General features: G+C 41.4%; 1 protein-coding gene across 2 annotated transcripts in view; it reads right to left on the reverse strand.

Moving 5' to 3' along the window:
* Positions 1-1995: 1995 nt before the first annotated feature.
* tcf7l1b (transcription factor 7 like 1b) overlaps positions 1996-27689 on the reverse strand; it is a 54078-nt gene continuing 28384 nt past the window's right edge. Inside the window, exons 4-12 of one of the 2 annotated variants that reach the window (XM_044026101.1) lie at positions 25045-25128; positions 11436-11571; positions 10484-10586; positions 9717-9800; positions 7452-7595; positions 6325-6487; positions 5968-6075; positions 5774-5825; positions 1996-2974 (exon numbers count right to left, since the gene is read on the reverse strand). In XM_044026101.1, coding sequence (XP_043882036.1) covers positions 2496-2974; positions 5774-5825; positions 5968-6075; positions 6325-6487; positions 7452-7595; positions 9717-9800; positions 10484-10586; positions 11436-11571; positions 25045-25128 — 1353 coding nt within the window. In that variant the 3' untranslated portion in view covers positions 1996-2495. The remainder of the gene's footprint in view (positions 2975-5773; positions 5826-5967; positions 6076-6324; positions 6488-7451; positions 7596-9716; positions 9801-10483; positions 10587-11435; positions 11572-25044; positions 25129-27689) is intronic. The other variant, XM_044026102.1, reaches the window with a different exon arrangement.

The following is a 27689-nucleotide window of genomic DNA, read 5'->3' on the forward strand; positions in this document are numbered from 1 at the left end:
GTTCATCAGTTATCAGACAAATATCGGTGTCTGTAGATACTCGGTCTTTTTACATGAAAGCATATCACAATATTTATCCCTAAATGGTCACACCTTTTATCTTAGGGTCATTAAATACAATTTGACACATTTTATTCAAGCCTTTAACCAAAGGTTTATGTGTATATGGTTAAAATTAGTTTTTTTTTTTTTTTACATATATACAAGGATCTCATACATATCATTTAAAAGATTTGACTAAAACGTGTGATCGAAACAAGCATTTCTTAGGAAGTAATAGTTTATCTTTTGAGAATAAAATCAGGTGTTACAGAAATGGCAGTGAAAAGAGTTACACTTTATATTGTGAATTGACTGTGTCTGCAGCCAGAGAGTATATGTTCTAACTAAAACTCTAAAATTGAACTCTAACGTTTTGTTTTTCTTCATTTTAAACTGGTAATACACTAGTTTAACGTGTAATAAAATGTAAAAAACTGCCAGATATTCAAAGTGTTCTAGAAAAATGGGCAAATCGCGAACTCGCAGCAGATTTTCTGGCCCTTTTATGGTTAAAATTTGCAAACACAAAAGTCCAGATGGAAAAAATGTACATAAAATCTCCCTCACTGAGCATTCACATGTTCATAACTTTGTCTCGAGTCAACAAACAAGGTCAAGTTCATTCATCTGTGTGTTCAAACTCGCTGTTCTTTATCTCTGTCTATGACATGAACGTATGAATGTGCCAGTGGACTCATCCAGGCCGTTACCACAGATCATCACCCCCCCTACCCACCACCCCTCTGACTTAATTGGTCTGTCCCTGGCACAACTCCTCATCTCCAAGGCCACCAAAAACTGTAACCTACCTTGTGCATTTTTCACTAATTGAAATGCCTAATGAGGTCCCGTGGGCTCCATCCCATTACCTCTGAGTTAATTAAAGCTGAGGCCGCGTGCCAGACCGTGGATAAAGATGCTGCAAAAGTGGAAGAAAAAAAAAAAGAAAAGGGGAATCGGGGAACCGAGGAACCCGGGCAGGGTTTCAGAGCGCCGGGACCGGGCCTGACCTGCTATTTTGTCGATGTTGTGGGATAAAGGAGCGGTCGTCAATTATTTATTTGTATTTGTTTTCTCATTTTCCACAGCGGTTAGCCTAATTCTGCTTTATTAAACATTGAACTCCTCCCCCAACGCAAGCCAGGTTTGAAGACGTTCCCGGTGCGGACATAAAATATTACATGAGGTTTAAAAAAATACTGGCAGGCGGGTTTTGGATTTACACGTTTATAGCACTCAAAAAAATCCACAAAAAAGCCAGTTATTGACTTGTCATGTATCATAGTCACTCATATTTAAGAGTTGACCCAAACTACATTACCCTATTTAAAATATTCTAGTTATAATATGTCATATAATGACCATGATACGTCATCAGAGACCAAGGAAACATGAAAACAAGCGTGCAGCCAGATCATTGTTGTACCACCCGCCCTAAAATGCAGCTCGTAGCACTTTGACACGTTTTCCAGCAGTTACTCAAACACAGCGAGCTACAACTTATAAGAGCCAGAAATAGCGAACATTAGAAAACCTAAAAAGCCTCAGTACCTCTCTGAAAAGCGTCTTGACCGGGAGCCTTACGTAAGAAATTAAGTCATAAAATTACCATGATATGTCATCAGAGATTAAGGAAATAGTTCATTCACAATTCGGCTAAAGTGACACAAATGTCGAAACATAAAACATTTATGTTTAGTTTTAATACTAAATGAATGGTCAAAAGAACACTGACTTTATCAGCAACAAAATTATTTGGGTTCTCCAATCCGTCTCCGTTTTGTCCACAAACCTACAATTTTCAGTTTTAGTGATTTCTTTGTTACACGGAGCAAAGAAACCAGAAAATATTCACATTAAAGAAGATTTGGATTTTTGCTTAAGGCCTTATTCTAAGGTACATATTTTCCCTTTAAACGACAACAACATGAAAGCACAGACAGAAGCGTTTCCTTTAAGAAACAATTTCAAATGTTTATTTAACATGTCAAAGAAAAAGGGGGGCACACGCTTGTGAATTGAAAAGAGGGGGGAGGGGCTGCAATTATTGGCCAGTACTATGACTTCAAAACTTAATACTAACATTAATCAGATTTTGGCTAAAGAGAAAACATGTTTTTTGTTCCTTTTTGTTGTTTTTTTTTATAAAGAAACTTTATGTACATTGGATCTTTTATACAAGAGTTTGTCCGTTCATTGGATAAATGCATACAAAAAAAGGGGGCGGGGAAAAAAAGAAACCAGTTCTGCAGTAAACTTTACAAAAAAATACATTTTGTGTCATTTGAGAGATGTAGAAAAGGAGGCGGTCAAATATTGACCAATAACATTTCGTCCTTTTCATCATTAAGAAAAAAAGTTGCTCTAATAACTATTTTGAGAGGAAAAAAGCAATATACAGCACAATAAATGGGAACAAAAAATAACAACAAAAAAACAAAAATTCTGCAAATTCATTCGGTCGGTTTGGTTACCAAGGAGAGGGGCTGCGACTGGAACAGGGCGTGGTGGGAGTGAAGGGCTGCCTGGTGGAAGGGGGAGGGAGGGGAGAGCATGGAGTGGTGCAGAGAGGTGAACGGGATTGGCCGGCTGAGGATGGGTGTGGTCGGCTGGCTGCCTGAGGAACCCATCGGGATAGAGATGGTGGGATGGGATGAGGAGGAAGAAGAGGAGGAGGAGGAGGAGGATCCAGAAGACTTCCCGGCCAGGGAGAAGTGGTGGTGGTGGTGCATGCGTCCCTCAGGTTTGGTGGTGAGTGACAGCGGCTGCGCCTGCTCGGAGTGAGTGGCGGCGGGAGCGGCCGGCGACGCCAAGGCGGCGGAGGGCGTGGCCGGCGAGTCCAGCATGCTGCCGTGAGACGACGCCGGGCTGTCGCACATCTTCTCCGAGGGCAGGTACTGCACGCACTGCTTTTTGCTTCTTATTGAGAAGTCTGGAGGGGGAAAGAAAAAAAGAAAAGAGAGAAAGAAAACAACATGAAGAAGCTGAAATATGGATCCAGTGCTGGTTTTTGAGTTCCTCTGCAGAGACAGAGACGGACGTGAAGGAGTGACTGTGACAACAGTGAAGACGATGCAATGACAAAAAGTCACATTTAAATCAACCTGATCAACAACGTTACAAGAGACAGAGACACGGGGATGTTCAGTTAGATGGTTTGCATTCACGATGCAACAGAGAGCACGTTTCATGTTATTTTAAAGGTCCACTGTGTAACATTTGGCAGAGTTTAGTAGTGCTGCAACGTGTGATTGTTGTTGTTGTTGGTGGTGTTATTATTCTGCTTCTGTTTGGTTTCTATAAAGACAATGAAACATTATTTGTATGCTATACTGAGAGACACCCAGAGTCATGTGGAGTCATGTGGAGCTAGAGACATTCAAGGAAATTTGTTTATATTTAAATGTTATACACTTTAGTCTCAATACGTTTGTGTATAAGTCCCTAAAAATAATAATGAGGTTTTAAAGTTTAAGAAAAAGCCTCTTTTAGTGAACTTAAGGCAAGGGCCTTACTTTACAGAGACCGCCATCTTGTGCCGCTATGTTGCTACAGTAGCCCTAAACTGTTTTTTCATTCCGAGGCAGAAGTCTATCAAGAAAATGAAGAACTAAATCCTTTCTGGTATGCTAAGGCCACCATAGTTCGCCAACCAGTTTGACAAGGAAACTCTGAAGGAGTCTGACATTTGCTACAATCTGTGGTCTCACCGTCGTATTATCACTGAACCCATTCAGACCTTGTCATGAAATCTCTCCTGGCACAGTGACACAGTGACATCAGAAACATCTGTACAGTCATTACAAATATAATTTGACATGATGTCTGTATGTATTTGAGTGAAAGCGCGACCAGGTCTGAACGGGACCACTAATTCTTACACACTGGACCTTTAAATGTATTTATTTCATAATTATCATTTAGTTGCACAACCGCTGACATACCTGCCACTATTAGCACTGAAGCTCATAAGCTGCTTGTCAAAAGTAAAAAAAGAAGCAGGGGAAAAAAGGTTAGTGTATGTTAGTGAAGAAAAGAAAACATGCAAAAAAAAAAGAAGAGGGTAGATAAAAATAAGAGAATAAACATGCAGTTGAGTTTTGCAATCGGACCAAAAGGAAAAGAAGCTGTGGTGGTATTTTCAGTCAGGAGGACCACTCTGCTCTCATTCTCAGACTTCACACCCTACATTCCTAACTGTCATTTCTCATGGTGTCAATGAAGTGATCAGCTGTTGTCTCATTTTAGCTGCAACACGTTTGCCTCGTTACAAAATCACCTCGTTGACCCACTTCTTTCTTTTAAAGTGTGTTTGAAACAATAAACAAATAACACTTCTTACTTTGACACAGAAAAATGTGCTATTACCACCATGTCAAATTGAAATAATTAAAACAATTACTAAATGTTAAAGATTTGCTTTCAGTTCACGCAATTCTGTAACATTCTCTACGACATCCACTGTAGGAGCATACATAAAATACACCCTTTAGTGGGGACCAAAGCAGCCGAACGTAGACGTTTTTGTCACAGTTTTACCGACATATTGTACACAAACAGCTGGTTTAGCTAGGTACATAATACATATGCTTTAGTACACTAGCTAGTTTAGCTACATACAAGTACCTTTAGTATAAATATACTCTGGTTAGCAACATACGAGTATACACTTGAGTATAAATATATACCTTAGCTGGTTTAGCCCCAACTAGTTTAGCTACATACAAGTATACAATTAAGTATAAATATACACTTTAGCTGGTTTAGCCACAGCTAGTTTAGCTACATACAAGTATACACTTGAGTATAAATATACACTTTAGCTGGTTTAGCCACAGCTAGTTTAGCTACATACATGTGTACACTTGAGTATAAAAATACACTTTGGCTAGTTTAGCTACAGCTAATTTAGTTACATATGAATATGCACTTTATTGACTAAATGTTGCTGTTAGTGGGTGTTTGTACACAATATTAATGATAACGCTTTGGTGTCACGCCACAATAAACATGTAGGAAAGCGACTTTTTATCGTAGTTCCAACAGCGTACTGCACACAAACACAGAGCTACGTTAGCTACAGTCCTGCTCTCGGTCTCCCTCTTTCTCTATCAGCGGTAACTGCAGCGTCACAGCTTCTTTCTGCTCTTCTTCTCTACTTCATTTCCTCAAGTTTAGGGATTTTAAATAAAGTGTCAGAGCTTTTCTGCGTGTTTTTACATCGAGGTCAGACACATTTCCGTGACAAAGAAAATGCTATGTTTGCTAGCAGGCCGCTGTGCGTCAAAACATCCTGAACAAAACAAATCAGTTTTCAATCTTTACTCTACGGTTGTGTTTTTTTCCACATGACCTCTGCCCCCGTTTTCTCACATATATCATGTGTGAAGTGAAGAATCCCTGCACTTTAAGTATGTTTTCTCTCTCTCTGCTTTAGTTCTCTCGTGCTGCCGCCGCCGTCATGTGTGACCCATCTCCTCTCTCCAGTTCTTCTCAGTCTCATCGGATCCATCGCTATTCATCCTTCATCAGTCACACTAGGTCAGAGTGTCTGGACTCTGAGGGAATTTCCTCATCTTTGAAATGTACCTTTACAGACGTTATTCTGGTTAATCTGTAATAAATCCATTCTGCTGTCGCTCGTCTCTCCTGACTGAGATTGAGTTAGTATCTCTACAGCATGTTAGAATAAAACAAAATAAAGGTCGTCAGGAAGAACGAGAGCTCTTACCTTCTGGTTTGGAGTCGGGTTTATTGTCTCTCTTCCTCTTTTTCCTCTTTCCCTGCGCAAAAAAACAACAACATTGATGTTTTTCATGGTGGAAAAAGTGTGTTTTTAGCCGCGTTTGACTGAATCTAGCGAGGAAAGGCATTCTTTCAATCCGCTCCGACATAAAACCTGACCATAAAAATGTCCCAACTCACATAGTTATCTCGTGCTGACCACCCCGGATAGAGCTGGGAGTGGAGTTGCCTCTCCTTTCTGGCCAGCTCGTAGTATTTGGCTTGCTCCTCTCTTGACAGGGAATGCCACTGTGGACAAAATGACAAAATAGGTCAAAGGACGGCACGTAGTAATCACCAATTATTGGTAATTAATTGGTTACAAATGGGTCAACAGAAAATCTTTAAAACATTAGAGGACACTGTCATTTTGAGGTTTTTTCAGCAACATTTTATGGACCAAATGGAGAAAATAACCAAGCGATTCGTCAGTTATCAGCTGCAGCCCATTCACACATATACAGTATACACACAGATGTGTATGTGTGTGCCACTTACCCGTCTTCCAAGGATCTGGTTGATGGCCGCGCTCTCTTTCAGAGTGCACTCTGCCACTACTTTGGCTCTCATCTCCTTCATATACAGCATGAAAGCGTTCAGAGGCTTCTTGATATGAGGCTTCTTGTCCTCTTCTTTCTTGGGAGGAACGGGCGATTTCCTGCTGATCCCAAACAAAACACAGTCGAAGATATGACGTTAATGGAGGAAAAAATCCATATCACGAAATCACAGAATACAATACTTAGTGGTCGGATGATACTACTACATTTCTGTTTAAACCTGGGTGTTTTTGGACCAGCTCTTCCTAACACTGTAAAGCAAAATTCACCTGAACTGTTCACAGATGAATACGGAACATAAACTGGGATTAGACCACGGTGGGATACGTTTTCTGATGTTGATTCTGCCGTTTAAAGTTAGTTTTACATCTTGGTTCAAACAGGTTTTTGACAAGAGGGATTGTGTTTACTTGACATTCACTTCTGGTTTTTCCAGCTTCGTGTTCCGCATCTTTACAACGTACAGTTAATAACCACACATGCTGGTCAAAGCATGTTCCTTTGTATAATGCAAAACACAAACAGTCACCCAGAGATCGTAGTGTACAGATATGTAAGTACAAAGTGAGATTGCCATCGTTTTAAAAAGTACTTATAACTGTAAAGATGTGTTTTTTTGTTACCAAATTGCCTTTTATTGATTTCTTTTTTATATATGTTGTGTTATTTCTTTGGGTCATTATTTACTTTCTCTCTTACTGTATAAGCTTGTGGTTTCTTTACCTCTCCTGACGCATTTTAATAATCCTTTTTTCCCTAAGTTTTAATGCTAACTGTATGAAAAATTAAACTAAAACGAAACCTTGTAGTGAGCCTTACTTTTGTACAACTTTGGATGGCAGTCAGTATTTTTTGATTTCATCATTGAGATCAGTTGAAAGATTTAAAAAAGTAAAAGTTACGAAATAGTAACCACTGTAACATTAATATTGGAGTCGTTTTAGAGGGTTCATGTGTATGAAAGTCAAATTTTGTATTCAGAAACGTTCTGCTTCCGTGTGGATGAGAACAAGAACAAAAGGTTGAACAAAAGCAGGCTTTGGTGACTGAGTGAATTGTCCTTACGCGTGCATTGAGGGGCTGATGTTGTCTCCGTTGGGCTCCTGCTTAATGGCCGGGGAGACGATGGCAGGATGGGGGATGCCGGTCTGGTGGAGGCTGTGCGGCGGCGGAGTCACCATGTGAGGCGAGAAACGGCTGGACACCAAGCTGAGAGGACGAACAGCAGGCAACATTTAAACAAAAACAAAAGAACCACGGTAACTTCTCTCATGACTGCTCTGAACTTCACTCACTGTGTGTCTGTCTAGACTAAAAAGCATACGTACAAAGAGTTACATGCATGCTTTTTGTATAAAAAAAGAAAAAGGGGGAAAAAAAGACTTTGTCAAAAGCCCCTTTATTTAGCAGTGGCTGGAGAAAAGTGGAGTGTGTTGTTACCATGGCGACAGCATGGCCGTGACACCTGAAACCACTTTCCTCACCACGTTCCAGAGCACGAGGAGCGTTTCCGACAGGCGTCCACACAGAACACCTTTCACAAAGTGGCTCCCTCACTTTTCCAATTGTTCACACAATGGAGCATTGTAACAGTGTGTGTGTGTGTGTGTGTGTGTGTGGGGCTAACAATTAATCACACACTCGACAGTGATTGTTATAAAAGTTTAAATCCCTCCATTTTAAGACTTTTAATGTATGACAGACTGAGACAATGCACAATGTAGCATGTATTTAATAATTTGGATAATTATTAAGTTTCCCAAAGGCTGGGTCGGGGCCCTCAGTTGGGGCGCGGGCAAATTTGGACAAATTTGCTGAACTTTCACAAATGTTTTATTGAAGATTTATGTGTTTATGTTTTTGAATAGAAAGCATAAAAAAATTAAGTTTTAATCAATCTTTAGCAAAAATTTGTTTACCAAAAATAAAATGACATTAACTTTTACAGATATGGCTGTAAAGTTTATATTAGTGATTAGGAACATGATGGTTTGAAATGTGGATTCAAATTCAGCTCTAAACCACCACGTGGGAACAATAAGCTATAAACTCCTGTATTCTCCTGTATGTTGTGATTGTTGTGCGTTCGCCTGAGGATGAAGCAGCATGTGCTGCTGCTGACTGATCACAGAGACTCCCGTGAATATTTCATCTCACACTAACACCGGAAGCCCGACTACAAATCTGCCCGGTTTTTGACAGAGGGGTCAGAGTGTTTCCGTCTGATGTGACGCGCGAGTGCAGACGAGCTTTGATTTGTCCGAATCGATTCTCGGGCCCTTTCATCTCTCGGGCTCTGAGTGAGCACGTGTCTCTCTCTCTGTGTGTGTGTACATACTAGTATGTGTATCTTTGTGAGGACCAAAATAAACCTTAGGAAGTGTGTGTGGACATTTTTTTGGGGTTAAGACTTTGGTTTTAGGGCATTAAGTTGAGGAGTGTGTTTCTTTAGGACCTTGTCAGGACCAGTAGTCCTCATGGAGACCAAAACCTAGTCCTGATGAGGCAGAAGCTAATTTCTGAGGGGTTAAGGTTAGAGAAGAGGCTTTGTGTACACTGTCTAAATGAATGGACGTCAATGCAGTGTCCTCAAAAGAACAGCTGCATAAACCTGTGTGTGTGTGTGATGGACTGACTCAGAACAGAGAAGTTTAGCTCTCAGAGTAAAGCCAGGAGAGAAGCGCTGAATGCCAATAATGTGTTCACTCTATTTAAGAAGCTGAACTTGTCTGTGATCGACTTAGACCTCACATCCCTTTGTAGTCCTGACACCACCAATCAGTCCGTGATCTGGGTTTCTTCACCCAAAACCCAAGTTTTCGACTTTGTCGTTATATATTCAAAATAAGATTCATGTAATTTCTTTACAATATCCCAAGTATCAGACCAGTACTGATACTGAGTAGAGGTCGACTCATATGGATTTTCTTCTTTTTTTTCCCCTCTTACTCCTCAAAACATAACGATTTAGTGATAACAAATAACACAAACATGTTTTTTAGCTTCACTAATGGTCTGTCTCTCCACTCTTCACTTAATGTCTGCACTGCAGTGCAATTATTGACAGTATTTTCACGACAAAAATAACATATAAACTACAAAAAAACAGTGTTTCAGTGACTTGGCAACAAAATGCAACATTTGTAATACGTGATTGATCAATAATTCTCAAAAAAAGAGGCAAAACACTGCGTCATGTCATCCCTACCAATTTGTTTTCCCCCAGTCTCATAAGATTACAGCACGTCATAGAAACAGCAGATATTAAATGTCCCTCTCTGAGGAGGAGGAGGAGGAGGAGGAGGAGGAGCGTTAACATGAGCTGCTCACCTGGACATGGACGCATTCATTGCCAGCGCTGGATAGGGGTGACGGAATCCCCCCGGAGGGATTGAGTACATGGGCTGGCCCTGCCTGGGAGACACAGAGTGACTGAGTGAGTGAGTGTGTGAGTGAGTGAGTGAGTGAGGTGAATCAAACACAGCTGACATAGATAAACCCATAATTCCTTGACTCATCAACTCAAATCCCATACTCGTGGAACGGCACCGTTACAAATCGATGTCGAGACCCCGAGCAAAACACACGACAATGTTTTTAATTTATTATTCTCCTGATTTGTTGCACCTGTAAACTCTATCAAGACTTTGATTTGATCAAATTGGGTTAATTTGGAGAAGATTTAAGGTCTCCCCCCCCAGATAGAGTCATAGAGTTACAGCAACAGAACCTTCCCGATACAATCTTAGTCTTTAAAAATGTGTGGTGTTTCAAGAAATGTCTTCACACACACAAAAACCTCCTCAAAAAAGTAGTACATTTGCCAGGCCAGTATGTGGCGCTGTAACGCTGCACCAACAATGAAGAAGAAGCGGACCACCATCAGTTTTGATGATTTACTTCAACTTACTTGACTTAACATGAATTTTACTTAAAAAACAAGGTGGTATTTTCTCATTTTTGTTAATTTGATTCCACTGCAATCGGTAATTTAAAGGTCAATCATTAACATAAACTGTGATATAGAAGTGAAAGAACCTGCAAAATATTGATTAGAAACATTTTTTTCACTATAATTATATTATAGTAGAACTTACTGTTGCATGAACCAGCCCAGTGGATGAGCGATTGAACCGACAGCGCCGGGCGACAGTGGGTAGTATGGAGAGAGTTCTGATGGGTGTGGTGTCCGGGGAATACCTGCATTCAAACAACAACAACAACAACAGCTTTTAAAATGCAGTTCACTCTTATTAAAGTGGCACTTTTCCAATTTTCCTAATTGTTTAATTCACCTGTGTAAAAGTCTTAACTTTGTTGTTCTTATGTTTTGCCAAATTCTGTCATCATTGACATTTGAATTCAAATGATGTGACTGAAACTTTTATAACTTTAATGCTGAAGTATGTCTTGGACAAACCTGGTATAATAGACCTTCACTAGATAGAACACAGGTTTTAAAGAGTAGAGATAATTTACTTTACTGTCATGATAACATTGCTTAAACCATCTAATGACAGCCTAAGAGGTTTGCACACAGTACTGTGGTGTTTTTAAAGTGCTACGGCCTTATAAATAGATAATAACAATAACTGGGCTAAAGATCAGTGCAAACAAAGCTCACATTCTAGCTGGAGAAACTTGTCATATGGAGCAAATCTACGATACAAGAGTACGCTAGTGGTCAGTGAATAATAAAACATGTGAGTGAGAGGCTAACTCACAGCAATGACTGTTCTTTCCTTATTTATTAAAGGTCCAATGTGTGAAATGTAGGTTAAAAGTATTAAATCTGGCAGAAACTAGTAGATAAATTCAACTTCACCAGTAACAATACCTTTAAGGGAAAGTCTTTAAAGTCACAGCCCAAAAGAAAAGGCGTCTGATGAATTAAATATTAAATCTTTATCCATTTAGTACTTTAACTAAGTGGACAGCTTAAAAACATACATGTTTGTGTATTATTTGTATCATCACTAAGAGCAAAAGAACACTCAGACTGTGTCTAATGTCAAAACCGTCTCTTTTGTGTCAGCCGTGAGACGTCACCTGTCTTTGGGTCGAGGATCTCTGGGGACAGGTGAGACGGCGGCGTCCCGGGGGAGAAGTGTTCGTTGCTGTAGGTGATGAGCGGCGTCAGAGGGTGGACGTGGTGAGCGTGCTGCACCACAGGGACTTTGTTGGACTGCGAGGGACAGAACAGACACAGGAATGAGACAAAGGTCCACATAATTCAGCATAATTCAGCATAATTAATCATATTCCACATTCCGACCGGTCAAAAAACCCTGTTTAATGGCCGGAGATTATGTTTTTGATCAGCATTCACTCCTGGGTCAAACAGCTTGCTAATGCTAACGCTGCTAGCAAAGTCATTAGCCACATAGCCATGTGTGTTTCTTTTGCTTTTTACAACTAGGGACTTTTTTTGTAGATTAAATATTACTTTATAGTTAAAATGTGTTTTTTGGCTTCTTAAATGTGTATATTTTTGGGTTTCTTTTGCTTCATATCACAACAAAAATCACCAAAAATGTATAATTTTGGTTTGTGGACAGAAACAAGACATTTCAGAACATCATCATTTTGAGGTTTGGTAAACAATGATCGACCTCTTTCAGTATTTTTCAGTATTTTCTGACATTTTATGAACCAAACAACTACTCGAGTAATCCAGAAAAGAATCTTTAGTTGCAAAACAAAAATTTTAAAAATGGGATTGAATTTGTGAAATATGGCTCATTTTTATGAACAAAAATAAAATAAAAAGGGTTTATTTTGTGACTTTTGCATGATTATGGCTACTCCCGACACAAGGTTAATCATAAGTTTGACTCATGGAAAAAACGCATTGTGTAAAGCATGAAGCTATATTATGACCTGTAAACACACACACGCCCCAGGATGTCCATATAAGGAGTTGTGTATAATTTACCAACGGCGCACCTGTGAGCACTAACGGTTAATCCCAGGTAATGCTGCTAATTTTAATCTGAAAGAGTTTAAAGAGACTCTGCTAAAAAACAAATTATTTTATAATCCCGTATTGTTGCTCAGCACATGATCCCTGGTGACCATTGTCCAAAAGTAAGTCTGCCATCACGTGTGAGTGCCCTCTCTGGTAAACATCAGTCTGTGTGTGTGTGTGTGTGTGTGTGTGACCAGCCCTGTGATGCAATCTGGACCAGCACCAAGGAACACTAAAAAAAAAAAAAGCCTCACGGCCACATGCCAAGACCATTACAGTCGTTAAGATGAGGAGCAAACTGTTTGTTCAGTCCAGCAAGAGGAGGAGAGAAAAAACCAAACAACGGTGCCACAGAGTCCAGAAGTTACTGCAGCAGCGACACCACAAACAAACACAATCAGGCGAAGGTAAACTGAAGAGCCATAAACAAGTGGAGACATCATCTCCCACTCTGTCTGTCTGACAGCACTGTCTCCATGGCAACGAGCAGACGCCCACTGACAGGACGTTAGTACGACTCCAGATAAGAGGAAACTTTGTCGCTGTTTTTAGATTTAACTTTGACAAAGATAATGACGATAGTGATAATAATAATAATAATAATAAAAATAATAATAATAACGATCATCCGCGTCTCTACTTTCATTAGGCAGCACTCAGCCTCGCAGTCATTTCCTCTCGCTGCCTGGCTGAATAGAGCACTTGTTGGCTCAACTTGTCACATGGGAGGGTCAAGGGGTGGGGGGTGAGGAAAGGGAGGGGGGGGCGATGGGGGGAGAAAGGAGTCTTGTTCCTCTAGGCTAACCTTTCTTCAATATCCCTCCCCCCACTTCTCGTCTCTCTCCAGCGTGGTCTGCCAGGGAACAAGGTTTGCATTGAGACTTCTGTAAACTCTGCTGCCTCAAGCTGCTCAGAATTGTTCCAAATCGTAGCCTCTTTTTATTTAGAAAAAAAAAAAAAAGAAAGGGGGAGGAAGAGGAGGACCAACCTCTTTCCTCCTTTTAAATCTTACGAAAATTGGTTCCTGCGATGTCGAAACAGGCTTTGATTGTGGTGATTCCAGACGTGGAGTGAAGAAAATATTTACTGCTGTTACACACGGCTATATTAAGATCACTTAGCTCAGGACTTCTTTTTTTTTCCTTCCAGATTTAACCAGAGACTGAGCGGCCGGCGATCTTTGTGAGCGTTTATACATAGTACGCGCCCATGGTCGCCGCTGGACTTCTCACAATAACAAAATGTACGTGAGGACATCGTGTTTGAGGCGGAGTGAATAAAATCAACTTCACTATAATAGTAATAGTTTTATATTTTCCCTTCTTTTTAAAAAAAAACATGCTTTTACATAGAAATGATCAGTAGGGAAATCACAACCTCAATATTCAACCATTTTACGCTATTTCAAAGACAGAATTCACAGATGAAATAAACAGCCCACAACATGACTCGGCTAAAATGTTGGTGCTGGTTTAACAGTCTGTGTATTGTGACACATGTGTGATATATACATATATATATATATATATATATATATAAATGGAGAGACATTTGGTTTTCTCAAAGATCAGAATGAAGGAAGGAACGAGGAAAGACACAGTGCCCCCTTGTGGCACATTAATAATAAAGAGTTAGACAGGATTTTCACGATTATCACGATAATAGAAAATCGCCACGACTGACTTCTTTCAATTGATTTTTTAATCATGATTAGTAATTAAAGTAATAAATAAAGATGTATATCTGGAATCCGCTAATCATTTTTTCATAGTTGAATAATTGGTGAATAAAAACTTCCTGTTCGCGTTCAGACATTCTTTAAACTAAGAGAAGGAAATTAAAATTCACGAGGATTTATCAAAGTTTTGGAACAAACTCGATGATGAAATGAAATTGTGTAAAAACTCTTTTGAGGCTCAAAAAAAGTTTGAAATGTACAATAATTACAGCTTGCAATGCGAATTGAAAGTCTCGTACTATAATTGTAAGTACAACGTAAATCTGATTTTCTTGGTTTCTCCTTGTGTTGTTGTTCAGCCTATTCCTGTTTTGGCTATTGGCATAATTGTGTTAAATGATCTCTTTTTATGTTTACTTTTATATGAACGTCAGCGAAATAAACATTCATTCATTGCGATAGTATCCTATAGTGTCCCACGACTACCCACAATGCAGTTCAGCTACATTTAACGCCGCTCCCGTCCAGAGTTATTGTTTAAAACTGACAATTGACGAGAAACAACCGTGGGGTTAACGTGGACAGCAGGGAAACATCCTGAGCAGGAATTTGTGCATCGTTTTTAAATGAAAACAGAGTCGTGTGGATGTGGCCTGAATTATCTGGCGCAGGAGGACGCCGAGTATCGAGTGCCACGTCCCACACGGAGAGTTGAGACGCAGCAGCGAGCCAACACAGCACAGCTGTCGCCGGCGCCGTCGCCGCCGTCGCCACCGTGTTATTGTTGCATTTCCATGGACATGCATGTACAATAGAAAATCAACTCAGAACACAGGTGAATAAACTGACCTCAGGGTCAAGGCGCGTGATGATGAGCAGAGACCGGGGACCAGAAAAATAGCTTTGATTACATCCCTTCATGGCAGAAATAGCGTTGACTGGCTGTGCTGAAACCCCCGGTCCCGCATGTCATGTATATTTAAGTCGTGCTTTGTTGTTCTACTTCACGTACAAACGTAGCCTGCATTTCCTCCCATGTTTCAGACCTCTAGACCTGTGTGTGCCAACACAGTTTGGGAAGCGGTTCTGTGAGAATTTCAAATGATGCTTTTTAATTATTCAAAATCCTGGAATACACCAAATCCTGTGTGCTCTAAACATCGTTCCTAAGTTTCAAATCAGCAGCCCAGCGCAAATGTGTGTGTGTGTGTGTGTGTGTGTGGGGGGAGAATGCAGGTCGCAATAACAGTGGCGGCTGCTGGTCTTTGAAACGACCAAACTCACTTTGATAAAAAATAACTGAACGAATGAACAACTGGTACAAGACAATGCTCTAATAGTGTTTTTATTCACAGTGTGTAACATGTACAACCTAGAGGTGGGAATCACAGGGTACCTCATGTTATGCTACGCGATACGTGGTCCGCGATACCAATAATATCGCGGTACGACAATATACCGCGAGGCGATCGTAGAGCAACACATCACGATATCTGTCTGACTGAAGAAAACAAAACGTTAACGTGAGGTTTTCAGCTTCTTAAATGTGAATATTTTCTTGTTTCTTTGCTCGACGTGATAAAGAAATTATTAAGACTGATTTTTGGTTCGTGGACAAAACACGACATTTAAAAACATCATCATGTCCAGATTTGTAAACATTCAAATTCTCGACGAATCAAGAAAATAATCGACGGATAAATGAATTAGGAAATATATTTGTTAGTTGCAGCAATAAAATACTGATATTTCCCCCCCTGATGTATTAAGAGCTAAGATCAGTATTTCCCAAAGTCTGGGTCGCGGCCCACAGATGGGACACGGGCAAATGTTTTGGGGTCTCCAAACAAATATGCTGAATTTTCCCAACCTTTTTATAGAAGACTTATGTGTATATGTTATATAACGTTTTTTGAGGTTTGAAAAACATTTTTCAACATTTTCTGAACCAAACGAGAACTTGAATAACGGAGGAAATAATCATGCGTTGCAGCCGTAGACTTGTCTCCTCCATGCTTCATCTTTAAAATCACAAACCTTTCTCCTTCTTTTTTTCTTTTTTTTTGTATCAAATCAATCAAAATCAGACTAAACTAATTACAGCGGGGGGGAAAAAAAACGTTCCCCCCCCCAAAAAAAACTCGTATGAAAATGTGCTTTTTGTCAAAGCGAAACAAACCGGACTAATGGCTGAATCGTGACTTTAAACCAAACACAAATGTATCAATGCCTTCTTTCACTCGCCTTATGTATGGAGGTAATATTCCTCGGGCCCATGACAGCTTCATGCGTCTGGTTTCATGATCTTCGAGCAAAGTGTAATAAGGAAACCACAAGGAACATGAGCCGTGTTTTAAATATAAACAACATATACGTGATAGGAGGGATAACGCGCAACCTGGAACCAGATGGTATCTGCACTCCTGCTCTTTTTCTTTTTTTTTTTTTACACAGACCGGCTTGTTGATAACGTGTCTGCAGCGCGCGCGGGGGGGCTGGCGGTGGTGGTGGGGGCACAGCGCTCAGTTAGCAGGTTAAAAAAACCCACACAGGACGAGTGTTGGAGCGAGTGCACACAGTGACAGGAATGTTGGAGAAGTCGCTGAGACGGTGCAGAGAAAAGATGTCTGTCTCCTCCGCAGGGTTTTGAAGCTAAAAAGGCCGAGGTGGCAGCACCTCACTTGGCTGTCCAACTTGGAACGGCGCTAAGAAAAGCACAGTGCTTGGTCAATGTGGGTGGAGGGGTGGATTTCAGTCAAGCAAACATGTTTTTGGATCCTGCACATCTGAATTGAATTACTAGGCAAACAGCCGATGGGGAAGAGAGCTTAGAACAAACTGAATAACCCCGCAGCTTTGTGTGGCTTTATGCTCGGCGATTTCTGGGTGGGAGGCTCAGAGGCCTTTTCAAAACTCCAGGAAAGACAGGGTGAAAAGAATGCCTGGCATGCTGAGAAATCCAAGCCCTGTTTGTCAACGGCAACAGGAAGCGGACGTGAGAGGGAGCGCGACCGCGTCGCATGTCTTTAGAGTCGGCCCGTACCAAAACTATGCCGTTCGTCACGTGGGACAGCGTGTGCTTTACGTCTGGTCATCGCCTCCCAAAAAAGGTCAAAGGCGGCGAAATTGTGGGTTAGAACAACACGGTGTCGTGTTACTCCCGTGAACGCCAGTGGTCAGTCAATAAATTCAGAGGTGAGAGTGGAGTCCCACTGGGGCGGATGAAGGGTGGTAATAAAATATTTTTGTTAAAACATTATTTCCCATGGTAAATCTGCAGATAATCAGCAGCGTCTCTGTCAGAAGGTTTGATTGGAATCAAAGCACTGGTTCCTCGTTCCATTCGTGGAGAGGATGGTGTCTCTGCAGCGGCTCAGCGGCGCTGCACAGACCTCAGATCAGTATTCAGCGCAGTCCTCCCCAAAGCCTTTGATTTCATGATGGATCCAGGTTGTTCAAAATGAGAAACTCTCGCCAGACCCGCAGTCAAAAGTCTGTTGAGCCGAAATGGGTTAAAAAAAAATCCCGTATATGTGTTCCACACAAAAAAGAGAGGGGTAATAATATCTCGTTCTGCCACAGAGAGCTGACGACTGCAGCACACGCAGGGAACCAGAGGCATGTGTGGAATGCTGCTCTAGACCTTGCCACTTCAATTCACTTAAACAATTCACTGACTAAGTGACTTATGACACAGTGAGAGGACCAGGTCCCTCGTCGCCTTTATTACTCCCGACACTCCTGACACAAAGACAGTGATTCTTGTGCATGTGTCAAGTTCACGATCAGCCCATATTTAAACCCCTGGATAATCCGATAAAAGCCTGTCCCCACACTGGAGGATAATTGGCCAGATTTCAGTCCCGATCCGGCAACCGTGGGTGCCTTCAATTCAGATTTTAGGCTGATATGGACAGATTATCTGGTCGAATTATCCTGTAGTGTGAGGGATTAAAACCGTGTGCGATATCTAGAGAATTAAAAAACTACGTCAGCTGAGATTGGCACAGCCCCACCGCGCGGCCCTCATGTGGAGGTTAGAGCGGGACGGATGGCCCCTCACAATCACAGACCAGATTCACCAGCGTCATGTTTGTGATGCATATTCGATTAATTGTTAAGCCTTAATCTGTGTTTTCTCAGGATTAAAACATTGGAAAATTGGTCACAAAGTTCTTTTTTAAAATCAGAGAATCCTCTAGTGAGGGACACACACACACACACACACACCGGTGAGCTCTGCCTCATTATAGAGTCACAGCTAACTCTAATCCAGTGTAACAGTACGAGTCAGTGTAGTCTGTAATGACGCGGAGGAAAAAAGGCCGCGCGGACAAATTACTGCAAATGACTGAACGACGTTCGCAGCCCTGACGACATTATCGGCAGACTTTTATTATGTTATAAAAAATGATTCAGACAGCCACGCCAACTCTACTCGTCTCCTCGCCTCTCCTCTCGTATCCTCTCCTCTCGTCTCCTCTCCTCTCCTCTGCTCCCTGGCCGAGCTCGGCCACTACTGATGGTCTGACAGGTTCCTCATACTGCATCACACCAGCCCTGCAGCACCTTTGATGTATTATTCATGAGAACGCAGCGCGCTCTGAACACAGGAGCTGAAATAGGTTGGGGTTTTTTTTTTTGGGGTGCTGGACGACTGTGTGCCTGCACATGTGTGTGTGTGTGCGCTCTTTGGGACATTTTCTGGCATAAATATTGACCAGTAAGTCCTCACGGAGACCAAAACCTGGTCCTAAATGAGGCAGAATCTCATTTCGGAGGAACTGGCTGTGATAATGAATGGAAGTCAATAAGAATTGGTGCTCAAACCTGTGAGTGTGTGTGTGTGTGTGTGTGTTCACAGAGAAGCTTGTTCCCATTCCTCCCACCTCGCCCTCACCTCGCCACGACCAGCACCACCATTTCTACCAAAAAGCAATACCGAGTGAATGCTAAACAAACCTGACTGTTGAATAATTGAGGACCTGAGGCCGGAGCAGGCGTCCCGATTAGCATACGGGCCTTATGGACCCAATCTGCACACTGACAGGATGGACCGTCCCCGCACTTCTCTGTCCCCACCAGATGCTGGGATTTACTTCTTCTTTTTTTCTCTCTCTACATCTACAGAGTAAATAATTTAGCAACATTTATTGGTGTAAGACGCAGATGAAAAATCCTCACCTCCCCTTTTAAGTGTATCATTGAACTTGTGTGGCCTTGAGTTAGCTTCAAAAGTACTGTAAAAACACAGTGGTTCTGGCCCCTGATATAAATATTAAAGGCTCGTTCCACAATCTGTACAATTAAGTACTTTGTTATTATTATTTTAAATTTCTGCCAAATTTCACAAATATTCAAAATATCTCTGTATAAGAAAATGTTAATTTAAGGTCTGAGTCATAAGTTGTTGTTATTGTGGAAACATTTGCTGCTTCGGTGGAGGAATGTCGGTTTGGTGGTTTCCTCATCAGTCCCACGAAAAACCCTCCCGTCGTCCATCATTTCCACAAGTTTTTTTCTTTCCATTGCAGTGAAATTTGAGTGACATTTCACTCACACATTTCAAAACTGCACCTTTTCCACCATGTAAAATGTCAATGCTGCATTTCCATTTTTTTCCCATTAAAATGTCTGTTTTCAATAAGGTTTTTTTATATAAAATGTGCATAAATAAAGGCGACGGAAACTATGACACAATGTTAATTGTTGCGGGGTCAGAATCACCAGATTTATATCGCATGCTTCACTCTGCACAGACTGCACAGTCATGCTGTGGGCTGCTTATTTCTTCTTTAATGGGAGCAGGATATTTGTCACACAGTTGCAGTCGGGAGAATAATTCTTTAATATAATATTTAACATAATTATTATGTCCTTGCAATGGCTGCAGGTGTTAAATACATCAGCAAATGTGGTGCTAACAGCTCTGTAGTTTAAATCGATATTGAACAGTGATATTGAGCCATATTTACAATTAATCTAGGGCCGCAACTAACGATTATTTTCATAATCGATTAAATGAGTAATCGCTTGGTCCATAAAAATGTCAGAAAACCATTCAGTTTTAATGATTTCTTTGTTGTGTGGAGCAAAGAAACCAGAAAATCTTCACATTTAAGAAGCTGAAAAATCAGAAACTTCCTTGAAAACACATCGATTGTCGAAATAGTTGGTTTGCTCGTTTAATAATCGATTAATCGAGTAAATGTTTCAGCCCTAGATTAATTACATAATAATTTCTCCCTCTCTAGGGGTCGCCACAGCAGATTTCTTTATGCCCGATGCCCTTCCTGACACAACCCCTCCCTTTAATCCCGGCTTGGGACCAACAGGACAACACTGGACGTGGCCATCGCATCAATAAAACTAAGTGCAATATCCAAATCAATGGACATGAAAAAAAGCATTATGCAAGAAAATGAAAAGATAAGTGCTTCCACTTATGAATCATATCACAATCACAACGTCTATCAAAAAATAATCACAATATCATTTCTTTTTTTGACGCTATCATGCAGCTGTAGTCCCTGCTGGTGTCTCCTTAGGTGTATATCTCTCTCCTCTTGGCCCCTGGGCAGTAATCCCGCTCCCCCCCATGTGTGCCCATCCGCTCCCCCTGCTCTCATTAGTGCAGCGTTGGGGGCCTGGGGAGCCTGCAGGCCTGGGGAGCCAGCAGCCTGCTGCTGCTCCCCTCCCACTCTGCCATTCTCTGCCCGGCTGGAGTAATGAGCACATAATCAGCCTGGCTCCCTGACAGCAGCAGCACACCAGAGGGGCATGTGGGCTCCTGGCCCAGCGTGGGGGGTGTGGTGGGGTAAGGACAGAGTGGGGTGTCTCACTCGCCTTATCCTCCGTGCCGTACATTAGATTTGTTCCCACCGCACATGGAATGACCCTCTGGTAACAGGTCAGCAGATCAAGCATGATGACTTCCTCTTTCGCTTCACATAATGGAAGCTGTGACACGTCCAGTGAACTTCCTCCTCTTTTTTGTATAATACCGTTTTTTAAAAAGACAGCGCACCATGAAAAGAATTAAAATATAATCTAATCTAATCTCAAGTGCCTGGAGCTGCCCCGGGTTATCAGACCTTAAAAAGTACCCACTTTAACAGCGTCACAGTCGCAAATATGAAGACAAGCAACATAAAACCTGCTCAAGAATGACATTTATGTCACCCATCACTGATGCAAAACAACAAACTTGATGTAAACATTTAGATAATAGAGGCAAAACTGTTAACCCTTTAACACCCATGCCTCAAAAGATCCGTCTGGACTTTTTTGTGTGCTTATTTTAACTATAAAAGAGCCAGAAAATGTCCTGTGAGTGTATTAACATTTTAAAATGAAAGAAAAACACCAGAAATTTTGCATGCACAATTTAAAATTTGAGAGTTTTTGTCTCAATGTCCAAAAAAACTCCAAAAAAATGGAATATTTTACCCACTTTCCCCCGTTCTGATGTTGCCGGCTTCCTGCAACAGCGCTGGCTTTGACGTGCAACCTCTCAGCTTTCAGGAACTGTTGGAATGTTTCTGATAGCACAAGCCGTCGTGAAATTACGCTAACGCAAAGTGCACTTGTGCGAACGCTCGGCGCTAAAGGGTTAAATGTCTCACATCCTCTACGACGGTTCCGTCTACACTAACTTCCCCAGTTTGATGAAGAGATGAAGGCCAAACAAACAAAACATAAAAACAAGACATGAAAGTCATCAACACTGAACCCACATGAAGAGAAGCAGCAGCCACTGAAGGACAAAACAGAACTCACTGTGACTTCATTTCCTTTTTTTAAAACTCAATTACTGCGACCGCACTCGCTTGTTTTTGACTTTCCCTCAAAACGCTGTCCTTTCACTCTGCGGATTCACATTTCATCGGGTAAAAGAAATCACGACACCGCGAGAACAAACGCGCCTAGAACTGTAGATTCTTCCACACAAGAAGTGATAACCCACGTTAAGATGTCTTTTCCTTGCACTTAAAATAATCAATTGTGCTATTAATCATTCTGTCCTACACCTGAAGCCTGAAGGAAGCATATTATTAGAGCCACAGACAATTTATTAAGAGCCTCTACTGGTGTTTTCCCAATTCATACATTTTCCCAATACACTGTTACCAGCAAAGATTAGACAAAGACAAAGATCTGTGATCTTCTGACACAACGACATATTAGGAGTACACAGGACGTCATTTAGTCTCTACTGTAGTAAAAATTTACATAATACTTTGCATATTTATGGATTTACATGTTCTTCACTGTGAAAAATAAATAAAGATTAAAAAACAGCCTAGTCAGTCCACTATTTCAGTCGTTAGTCTTATCTTCGGTCGATACTGATATCACGCAGATAATATTTTGCAATTATGTAAAGACTTTCTTTAGTGAAAACAACTGTAAATGTGTAAGTTGAATATTAAAAAAAAATAGAACTACAGTATATGTATGCAGCAAAATTAAGAAGATGTGAAAGTAAAAAATCCAGAGAGCCAAAGTGTTTAAATCTCAATTCCTCAAAAAAAGTGTACGTGAAAATATAAATTCTGAAGGTTAGAGAAGTCACTGGAGCTAAAATATAAAACATGAAATTCCATCATAAGCAAACTTTAGTTATTAGCTCTCTACAAAGACACAAAAGCTTACAATAATCACAATATGACAATAAATGTCACACTGTGAGCGTGTCACTGTGGCTTTATCTATCCCATCATGACGCTGTGACGCTGCTTCATCCCACGTCAAAAGTGACTGGTGGAAAAATCAGCAGAAAGGTCACTGAGAGGTCAGCATTTATTCTAATTAAATATTGTTTAATTGGTTTTCCATTAAATCTTAAGTTTGTCCCGGATTCCCATGAGCAAACACATCCCCCCCCCCCTTCTTTTCCCAACAATTTCCCATTGACTCAGCTCAATGGGGACTTTGTCATGTGCATCTGCGCCGCACATTTTCAGGGGGAACGAACCACGAACTCCAGCGAGCACGTCGAGCCGCTCAGGGGTATGCGAGGTCAAAGGGCCGCGCCGCGACGTTTCTTATTACTGACGTGCAGTGTGAGTGTGTGAGTCCCTCGCTCTCTGCCTGACATGACTTCCTTGAGAGAAACGCCGCGATACAATCAAGTAGAGCGAGATGATGAGATAGATGCCACCAGGTCGGGCTTCGTTCGTTATCTGTTGTTTTGAATCCAAAGACACACATCCCTCAGCAAGAGCCACTGACCAAACAGGTCTGCTGAGGCCCCGCATTGTCTAACCACAGTGAGACACCCTGATGACTAGTTCACGCCACTGTGGGAAAGTACAGGAATGGAGAAGGAGGTTCAAACCTGAGAGAGATTTATGGTGGAGAGACTGTGTTAATGTGTCAAGCGCAGACAGACAGGTGGACAGGACAGACAGACAGGCAGGGCACTGTGAGGTCTGAAGCACAGGGTGGGAACCGGAACTTCTTTTTTTTTTCTTTTTACAGCCACACCACAACCTAATTATTGTGAATAATCACATTATGGTAGTAGTTTGATTAAACGGATTCCACCAAATAAGTTGACGTGATTTGTGCTGATAATTGAGTTTACGTCCTGAAGCCTGAAGGAAGCATATTATTAGAGCCACAGACAATTTATTAAGAGCCTCTACTGGTGTTTTCCCAATTCATAAATTTACTAACCACCATGGTTCAGTTATTTGGTCATTTCACATGGAATTTTAAATGTTTCCCTCCTCTGAACAGCCACACTTTATCCCACTTTCTCTCCATTTACTTGATCAACAGGGAGAAAAATATAATTTTAGCGATAAGTGACAGAAGAATCATAGTTTATCACAGACCACAGACCTAAGATGGAGGAGTGTTATGGGCCAAGTCTGTTTCTTAATGGAAAGAGTGAAGTTAGATGAGGAATTCTGGGAAATTAAGAATGCTAAACAGTGCTGTTGTTAGCCACAGCAGCAGAAAGAAAACGTGTAAACATGTAGCTTCAATTCACTCGTTCATGTTCACCAGTTAGTCACAGAGCAAAAACGTGATCTGTGTGTTCCTGTCTGTTGACAAAAAGACACCTGGACTAATGAGCTAAGCTAACATCGCACCAACGCTGTGTTAGCAGCTAGTTAGCACAATACCTCACACAACAGTTGGGAACCAGAGAGAAACCAGAGATTTAATAGTCTGAATGAACAATATAATGAAGATGAAAGTGGACTGGCGAGCTAAGCTAATGTAGCATTGGTCCCATGTTAGCAACCTACTTAGCGCAGCACCTGTTAGTGTGTTTGTGCGCCACATGCTGGGGAGATAAGCAGGGAATTTAATAGTCTGAATGAACACTGCTGAGAATTAAAGTGCCAGGACTGACAAGCCAAGCTAATGTAGCATTTATTTGTCCTGTGTTAGAAGATAGTTAGCATAATACCTCCAGCAACAGCTGGGAACCAGAGGCCCGAGAGATAACCAGAGATTTAATCGGCTGAAAGAACAATATCACGGCAATGAAAGTGGACTGACGAGCTAAGCTAATGTAGCATTGGTCCATTTGTTTCTGAGCCACAGGCTGTAGAGATAACCAGAGATTTAATATTCAGAAAGAACGATAGTATCAACGTGAGTTTCACTGGTTTATTTCCAGTGAAATGCTCCCGTACTTTAGACTTTCAGTCATTTCTCTCCTTTTCTCTCTGTTGCTCCATCAGTCACATGTTCCTGATTAGTGAAAGCAGTCAAGGCAGACAAAGAACGTGACACTGCCCCCAGCACTTCCTGCAGAGCACTGCAGTTACAAATGAACATAATAAATGTGGTTGAATTTATTTAATAATAATAATAATAATACAACACCGATACTAAAACCTCCACGTTTGTGTCCACGGCGGCCCCTAAAAAAACCCCTCATCATTCTTATCTACACTTACACACAACATCCAGCTTATGCTGATGTTTTATATTATTTTTTTCATAATCGAATTTCCATTTTGTCTTAAAGGTTTTATGTATCTACTTACTAGATGCCCTGGAGTTGGGGAGCGGGAGTCTTTTAGTCCTGCAGATCCGGGGACATCCAGAAGAGGCCATTTCATCTGCAGGTACTGCGGGGCGAGAGAAAGAGGAGCAGATTTAAACAACAAAACCACACACTGCAGGGAAAACATGCAGAGTAATAAAAACATGGAGGGGAAAACATTCAGAAGTAAAAGAGAGGGGGGAAAGGTAAAGGAGTCTCATGTGCAAAAAATCTCTCTTTAAAATTTACAGTGTCTAAACCACAGGGAGAGCATCTTCTCCTGGAGCGTGCAAAAGTGGTATGAATGGTGTTAAACCCGCAGAGTTTTCCACCAGACACCTGTATGAGAGCCACATTGCTGCTGGAGTCAGTCAGACAGTCATTTCTGGCACGGGGGAGAGCAGGGAGAACGATGTGAACACAGTGGACTGATGGAGGACTGTGAAATCGCCGTTTGTCAGGGAAAAAAAAACCAAAAAACAAGTGGCCAGCTGTGGGCGCCCATCGCTGAGCGGGTGGGAAGAGACAGCTGGAAGGAAGCGCCCTCATCTACGGAGCAGGGGAAAAGGTTGTGCTGCGGACTCCAAGGTAACACCTGTCTGTCCGCCTCAGTCGGGGTTTGGCTTCCTGACCTGGAACATTGTTCCTCCTCCGTTCGGGATCGGTGTTTCTCACACGCGTATCGCAGTTATCATGACATGTTGTGCAAGTGTTTACTTCCCCCTTTTTTCTTGTCTCATTTCTAGGATTGTCCTGCTACTAGAATTTCAAATAGGAAAGTGATACCGAGCAAAATGCTTGATACCGTTTCTGATACTATGATATCATATGATTTTTTTTTTGTTTTTTTTTTAAAGATAACAATAAATCTGTGATGACAGATTTTTTTTGTTTTAAAATCTGTAGTGTGTAACTTTTAACTATACACAAACTATTGTCAAATGAGTTTAAACGTCTCCCATTTGAGTTTAAACGTCTCAAATATTGTGCTTGTAAAGCGAGACGACTCCAGAGAGGTTTGAGTTTGACGGAAAACACGAAATAGCGTCCAAGAAGAGTGATTCTACTGCTCAAAAAAACCCGCTTATTCTGCAGTTTCACTGGATAAAAGCGCCTCGTCTCCGCCTGCTTCCTGCTCTGCTGCTGTATACACACAAATGCCTGTTTCCATACAAAAATAACGTTACATCGTTTCTGTTCAAAACGACAAAAACAGAAATCCTCACAAGTTACGCACTACAGCTTTAATTGTAATATCATACTTCTCTTATTTTGCCACCATATTTTTTGTTGATTTTTACACTTTCAGACACTAATAGTCATTAAATGTTGGTATTGATGCTTTTGCAAAATCAATACGAATCGAAGTATCGCCTTCTTTTATGTGACATTGGTACTTATTCCTACTTCCGGCCCTTTTTGCCGCGGTGCCAGCGCGTAATTGGGGAGATTTACGGCTTGACACAACCAGTCGAGCCTTTTTTTTTTCACCCCCTCCTCTTCTCTTCTCCAGCAATGATGATAGCATGAAGCACCAACAGCACGGCTCAAACATCTGGTTTATGAATCACTTTAAATACCGGATACTGCAGCTTGTCATGCATGTGGATTCTCTCCCTCGTACAATTTCAAAAATCAAAAATTACATTTCAGGGTAATGATTTGCTCGTCCGTGTAGTATCGTAGATTATAATTTGAGTTGGACGTGTGTCGCACGCCGGGAAGAGGCGGTTGCACAATCCACTGTAATCTGCCACCAACGTATGTATACTATCGTTGTTGTTTACACAGCACTGTGCTCGTGAATTCCTGCGCACAAACAGTTTGAGGTCCACGGAAGGCAAACATTTGTGTAAGAATAATGTGTGACTGACAAATCCTCTTGGGAGAATGGATGCAAAGCTTTGTCCACTTTTTCAAAAGTCCGCGCAGGACAAATGATGACAAACAAGCAAAGTGGAGGAGTCACACATTCACAGTGTGATTTAAAAAAAAAAGAAAACCTTCATTCATCACTCAGGGTTTGTAAGGAGGAAGGAAGCTTGGATGGCTGCGGGTTAAAAATGGAAAAGACATTATAGGAGGAATTGGGGGGGTGGGAAGGGTGAAGGGGGAAAGAGGAGGGAAGAAGAAAAAAAAAAACATTTTCAGGAATGAGTTTGTCGGAGCAGGCAGAGGGTATTGTTTCCTGACAGCTGGGGTCCAACAGAGCGCCGAGGCAGGGGGAAGGGGACCCGTTTTCCCTCCGAAAAAAAAGAAAAAAAAAAGAAAAAGGGGGGAGAATTCTTGGAGTTGACATCAGCCCTCTTCATTTTCACTATACTGCTCAAGGCTGAATCGTGGGTTCCAACTAATGGGCCCAAGTCCATACAACTGTCAGGAGGCAGTTGCTTTTAGAGGCTGATCGCTCCCTATTGAAACTTTACTCTGCTGTGTGCAAGGGTGCCTAATGAATGCTGCTCTCCAGAGAGAGAGAGAGAGAGAGAAAATCCAAAACAATGCAGTTTTCTCTGTCTAATCTATGTCAATCACGGGTCCTTCCACAAATGAAACAAGCGCTATTGTGAGCGTTTGGTCTAGCCCGGGCCGTGCCCACCCTGGCTCTCCCACCCAAATCCATCCTTTATTTGACAGCTTCTGCCAGGA

The sequence above is a fragment of the Solea senegalensis genome, linkage group LG5, assembly GCF_019176455.1.
Source record: "Solea senegalensis isolate Sse05_10M linkage group LG5, IFAPA_SoseM_1, whole genome shotgun sequence".
In the NCBI taxonomy this organism is placed as follows: domain Eukaryota; kingdom Metazoa; phylum Chordata; class Actinopteri; order Pleuronectiformes; family Soleidae; genus Solea; species Solea senegalensis.